The sequence below is a fragment of the Vigna radiata genome, chromosome 8, assembly GCF_000741045.1.
Source record: "Vigna radiata var. radiata cultivar VC1973A chromosome 8, Vradiata_ver6, whole genome shotgun sequence".
NCBI classification, from domain to species: Eukaryota; Viridiplantae; Streptophyta; class Magnoliopsida; order Fabales; family Fabaceae; genus Vigna; species Vigna radiata.
In genome coordinates, this window is record NC_028358.1 from 37752954 (window position 1) to 37759088 (window position 6135).

At 36.4% G+C, this 6135-nt stretch overlaps 1 protein-coding gene across 2 annotated transcripts; it reads left to right on the forward strand.

The window, feature by feature from the left end:
* Positions 1-1668: 1668 nt before the first annotated feature.
* On the forward strand, positions 1669-5366 carry LOC106772509 (GATA transcription factor 8). Of its 2 annotated transcripts, none has more exons than XM_022785444.1 (3): positions 1669-1804; positions 2950-3226; positions 4117-5366. In XM_022785444.1, the coding sequence occupies exons 2-3, from the start codon at positions 2972-2974 to the stop codon at positions 4927-4929; spliced, it is 1068 nt and encodes a 355-aa protein (XP_022641165.1). In that variant the 5' UTR covers positions 1669-1804; positions 2950-2971; the 3' UTR covers positions 4930-5366. The 2 variants fall into 2 exon arrangements, with proteins under 2 accessions (XP_022641165.1, XP_014514432.1); XM_014658946.2 differs by lacking the exon at positions 1669-1804 and adding an exon at positions 1935-2275.
* Positions 5367-6135: the final 769 nt, after the last annotated feature.

A 6135-nucleotide genomic window follows, 5' to 3' on the forward strand; every position in this document is an offset into this window, starting at 1 on the left:
AAATAATTAATTATCATATATATCATGACAATGTTTTCTTGAATGACCATACAATAACATTTTCCATCTTACAAATTACTTTGCAGAGATAAATTGTATATTTAAATAATAATAATAATAACCCTCTTAATGTTATATGAAATAAGTATTAAAAGGAAAATGGTGTGTTCTTATAATTTATAAGTGTAAATTCGTTCAGTTCTGTTTTTTTTTTTCTTTTAATTTGTATATAAATTACAAAAAAAAAAAAAATTTGGAAAAATTGTTGATTTGTCTATAAGATTGTATATAAAGTTATGGGGAATTCAATTGTATCCGTATTTAGTAATTGATTGAGATACAAATTAAAATCCACCACACATTTGCATAGTTAGAAGCAATCACTTTTAACTTAAAGAGGTCAATTAAGTAGGTATAATTTCTTTATAGAGTTTGTTTTCATGTCATTCTACTTGAGAATATTAAATAATTATCAATAGCAGGATGCTCACTCTGGATCATACAAATAAACAGATACACATTTATTTTAACTTAATTAGTGTTTTTGAATTTAAATACAGGATAGACAACCATGTTAAATAAATAATTAGACAAGTTTAATACCTGTTATCATCTTATTTCATTCATAAATATTTTTTTTAAAGTATTAATAAGACTTTCTATAAAAAAAAAAGAAAGTAAGAAAAAAAATTATGAATGTGACAGATAATGCTTTCTCTTTTTGTAAAAAGATTGGTTCAGTGGAGTGAATAGAAATAAAATTGTAAGTAATTTTTCTAAAAATAAAATAACAAAGTAAAGAGATGAATTAAAAAACACAAGACAATAAATAAATACGAACATTTCATCTGAAACAAATGGATGTGAGTTGGGATCTTAAAGTATAGACGAAATAATAAAGATTAAATTAAAGAAGACAATGAAGTAAAATGTTGTTTGAAATATAAGTTTATAGTGTTGCATGTAAAGCATGATAGACAAGTGTGATAAGGCTAATAAATAGAGTATATTATTTATTAAAAGAATAAGTTTGGTTGTAAAAATAGAAAACAGTGTAAGAGGAACAGAAAAAGAGGGAGTTTATTGAGAAGAATTTCTAGAACTGTTTTTGTTGGTTTTGAGCTGAAAACAAAGAATTTTCAGATTTTTATATTCAAAGTTGGGATTTCCAAAACTCCACACTTGCAAGTAATTCCATGGGAATTGTCTTTTTCTTATTTTTGAAAGAATAAAAGGAATAAAAATTTCCACAAAGGCAAAGTTACGATTTGTCAATCATATGGTGGCAGGGAATTAGGTAAAATTCAAACTTGGTAAAAACGGTAATTAATGGAAAAAAGAAGGGGATAATAGTAGTCTAGTAATTTATGTTTTGAGTGGCAATGCGTAATAAATATAATTAAAATAATAAATGAGGCTATCCAAAGTGACCATATCCAGCGTGGAATACAAAAGAATCATTGGTTTCCGAACCCGTAACAAACACTTGTATACAGCTCGTAATAAACCTTTCAGTGTGTCTCACGCGCTTCCAGGAAGCTCCTAAACTCTGACTTTTCAGCTTTACTGTAAACCAACGCAGTAATTTTCTTTTGTTTTATTTAAGAAATCAGAGACTAAGCAGAAACGAACAGTGTTTGAAACAACGGCGGTTGAAAAAAAGGCTGACAAAACACAAACAGCTTCTCTTGTTCTATTTATGCAAAGCCTGCACCTTCTTGGTTTCTCACTTTTTCTCTATCTCTCTCTCTGCCAAAGGAAGCATTGCAATTCAGAGAAACTCAAACCCAAAGAAGAAGAAAAGGTAATTCATATCCATGGTTATTGAAAATGAAAAGGCATTTACGTTTGGTGTTAATTATATTTGAAAATTTGGTTGGCCGTGAATGGAGGAAAGGAGAGAGAAGGGTGGGACCCATGGTTAATCTGAGGGAAAAAAAATAAAAAGGAAGAAGAGAGAAAGAAGTCTTCAACATCACGACAGTGGAGGTAGTAAAAGACAGCTAGCAATGATGAAGGAGCCTCACCTACCAGTGCCCATCACATTCTCTTTCTCTCTTCTTCTTCTTCTCCATTCTTCATAACCTCCTCTTTCCATTTAAACCTTCTTCACTCTCCTCTCTTTCTCTCTCTCCTTTCAAAAACCCAAACACCTCTCCACCCTCCTCACAAACTTCCTCATTGCCTCTGCTGTCAAGCTTTTCCACCTTTAAAGATTGCACCTTTTTCTTCAGTTTCATCTCAAACATACAAACATACCACTTTTACCCTTCAGGTTTGCTTTCTTTTCCTTCCCACCTTCTAATTTCAACCTTACCATTCAAGGGAATTCAGTTTCAACAGTTTAGTCTCTTTTCTCTTAAACCGTTTTCATCAATTATACAATCCTAACCATGATTTTGTCTTTCCCTCTTCTTTATTTCGTTTTTGCTTTCTCTGCCTCAACTTGAATTTTCCTTAGTTGAACGAGGTTAGCTTGCTGGCCTTCTTCAGCTTTACCTCTTTTTTTTCAAAATGTTCACAACATTCTGTTTAATTTGGAAAAAAGAGGTAGCCGAAATGAGGTTTCGTATCTTCGGTTACTTCAAAGGAAATAGAAAAGAGAGAGTGAAGGTTTTTCTGGATAAAAATCAAAATGCCATACTGGGACCGGCTCATACTAAAATGCGCCGCAGCACTCATTGCACTGGCATGCTGAAATCTTCAATTTCGGATTTTCATTTCATCAAAATAAGTAATTAATAATAACAACGCATGTCAGTTACCTTTTGTTAACTTTTTTTCCCTTTCTCTCTCTAATGATTCCAAAGAAAAATATTAATTTTGATTTACGCAACAATGGCTACAATGGGCCACTATCTCCCCCTTCGACAACCCTTGCCGTGATATTTTCTTTTCCATTTTCTCCTTTCACACTCTGATTTTCTATCCACTTTTTAATTTTCTCAGGGAATTTTCACCTGCCGAGAAAATGGTTGGACCTAACTTCATGGATGAGATAGACTGCGGTAGCTTCTTTGACCACATCGACGACCTTCTCGATTTTCCTGTGGAGGAAGTTGAGGGTGGGGCCCCAACCTTGCCCTCCGTCGCCGCCGCCGCCGCCGCCGGAAACTGCAACTCGCTGGCAAGCATCTGGCCCGCCGGGGCCGATTCCTTTCCCGGTTCTGACTCGGTGTTCTCCGGCAACAGCGCTTCGGACCTCTCCGCCGAGCTCTCAGTTCCGGTTAGTTGTTAGAAAAAGCTGCAGTTTTTATCCAATTTGTTGTTTTGTTGAATTTTTTTGGCGCGTTCACATGAATTCCGTGAACTGCTCTGTAATTATGTGATAGCGTCACTGGCTTCCCATGTTGCCGTTGGATTACTTAGATTATGACATCACAGTTTCACGTACGGTTCTGATTGTGTGTTTGCCGTTGCCAGCCTGACACCACTCGTATTTGATAGCATGAAATTTTGGTTCTAGTTGTGGGGAGCATTGTTTAAGTGATTGTCCTCATTCCATAAATGGCTCATAATTTTTTCAAAAATAAAATCATAATTCCTAGCCACTATAAAGATAATAAATTTCAAAATATCTAGACACTTGACAGAATAATTTTTTTTTTTTTTTTGTATATATAGTTTAAAATTGAATTTTTTTGAATTTAAATTCAAGCTGGGGAGACATTATTAACTCACCATTATTATATTGTATTTTTTTAAAAAAGTCATTTTATTATTCTAAAATGACACTTAGTTTTGTCGGTGACATGTGGCACAGCACATCCCCATACCTCTCCATTATTTGAACATCATTATTGGATATCATGTGATTTTGCATGTGACAATCACATGATGCAACAACAAAACACAAATAATTAGAAAAGTTGGTCACTCACTCTGTAGCTATCCATGTTTGATGATACCCTTTTCACAGTGAGCACAAATTCGTATGCCTCATTCAATTTGAAGAGCTCGCGTATTGTTCTGTGGAATATTCTAAACATAGCACAAAACGCTTTTCACGAATAGTAGTATTAATTGTATAAAGAGAAAAGAAAAAGATGGAGTAAATGCATTTGAATTTGACAAGGCAAAGATATGATTCTGATGAATGTGGTGATTGCATTGCAGTATGAAGACATTTTGCAACTGGAATGGCTGTCGAACTTTGTGGAGGATTCGTTTTGTGGGGGGAGCTTGACCATGAAGAAAGTGGAAGAGCCATCGTGCACCACAAAGGAGGACTCAGTGCACAACCAATTCCACACATCAAGCCCAGTTTCTGTCCTTGAGAGCAGCAGTTCCTGCTCCGTAGGAAAGACGGTGCCGGCGCCGCCACGAAGCCCGGAGGTTTACATCCCTGTGCCATGTGGACGCGCACGCAGCAAGCGTCCACGTCCTGCCACCTTCAATCCTCGGCCAGCCATGAACCTCATTTCCCCTGCCTCGTCCTTTGTCGGGGAGAACATACAACCAAATGTAATTTCGTCGAAGACCTCTTCGGACTCTGAGAATTTTGCCGAGTCTCAACTTGTAGCAAAGATTCCAAAGCAAGGGTGTGGGGAGGCTAAGAAAAAGAAGAAAGTGAAGGTGACAGTTCCTGCAGCTGGCGGTGATAGCAACCAGAATGGATTGCAAGCGGTCAGGAAATGCATGCATTGTGAAATAACGAAGACACCACAGTGGAGGGCAGGGCCAATGGGGCCAAAAACACTATGCAATGCATGTGGTGTTCGTTTCAAGTCTGGGAGGCTCTACCCGGAGTATCGCCCAGCTGCAAGCCCAACCTTTTGTCCGTCTTTGCACTCGAATTCCCACAAGAAGGTGCTGGAAATGAGATGCAGGGGCATTGAGAAATCTGGTTTTGCAATGAATAATAATGCAGCTGCCTCACCCGAACTCATTCCAAACACTAACAGCAGCCTTAGCCTGGAGTACATTTGATGTCATGTGAAGGAGCCATGATCCTTTCGTTGCTGTCCTCTACAGTCTTCTTGTCTTATGTTATTTCTTATTGATATTTCATTTCTTTGGTTCATTGGTTTTTGTACAGGGTTGAACTCCGGGAATAGTAGCAATAGGTGATCATCATCATCATCATCATCATCATATTTTTAGCTGTTAGGGGAAGATTGTAATCAGAACTGCGGAAAAAAGGGTAGACATATGCAAGTCAAAAAGGGTAGGGTCTTAGGTCTAGTTATTGTAGGTCCCTTAAGGTCATTTAGGAGTCGCTGTCTCGCTTGTTTTCTTTTTCTTGTTCGAATTCTTTTCATTTTTTCCCCTTTCTATATATATCCCTATTTCTGGGAATTCTTTTTGCAGTTCATTTGTAGCAAAAACTTCGAGTTGAGTAAGAAAGTTTTCAATTTGTAATGGTACCTTGCTTTCTTCTAACCTCTAACTCCTTCTTTATAAACATATCATACGTGTGTGTGTGGGTGAGAGAGATATAGGTAAGTTTTCAAGTAAAACTTGCAGATGAAGTTTTCTTTTGAAAGTTGGAGAGTTTCTTTATGAGATCTAAAGATGGTAGCATTGCCATATTGCTCACATTTTGTGCTTCGCAATAACATGTTACATAAATAGGCATTGACACCCACCATTTTCCTCGAAGGACAATTTGCTCCTTCTACAAATTAGGAACTTAAAAATAGTGATGCGGAGAAGTTTTCTAGTTGAGTAAAAATTTTCTCTGGAGTGATTGCACATGCGAAGTTCAGCTGAAAAAAGGAAAGTGGAGATTAGTTATCTTTGGTTATAAATTACTTAAGTTGGTAGATATGGTCGAAAAGTAAAAAGGTGTGGAAATGATGATTGTTATTGGTGAGGCTGGTTCGTGTTTTGAAAGGAAAGGAAAATGCTTATATATAAATCTAACTACTACAACTCTGAGGCTCATTCTATAGGATTTGGCAACATGTCATTATCTCTCACAACTTCACAACTAACAACAGATTAAATTATAGTAATCTCGGTTGATGAATCATTTAAATTTCACTTGCTTCAACTCCTCTAGCTCATGTCTTTTTCTTTCAAAATCATTTTTTCAAGCCTACTCTAACGTGACCCGTGACTGCTCTGCCTCACTCAATCCTTCATCACACACATTTATCTATATGAATGAAATCAATTTCATCACCAACCCCT

Excerpts from the sequence above, each read along its gene's own strand:
- LOC106772509 (XM_022785444.1), top strand. The coding sequence starts at position 2,972 with ATGGTTGGACCTAACTTCATGGATGAGATAGACTGCGGTAGCTTCTTT. Across the intron at positions 3,227-4,116 it reads CCGCCGAGCTCTCAGTTCCG|TATGAAGACATTTTGCAACT; the intron begins GTTAGTTGTTAG and ends ATTGCATTGCAG.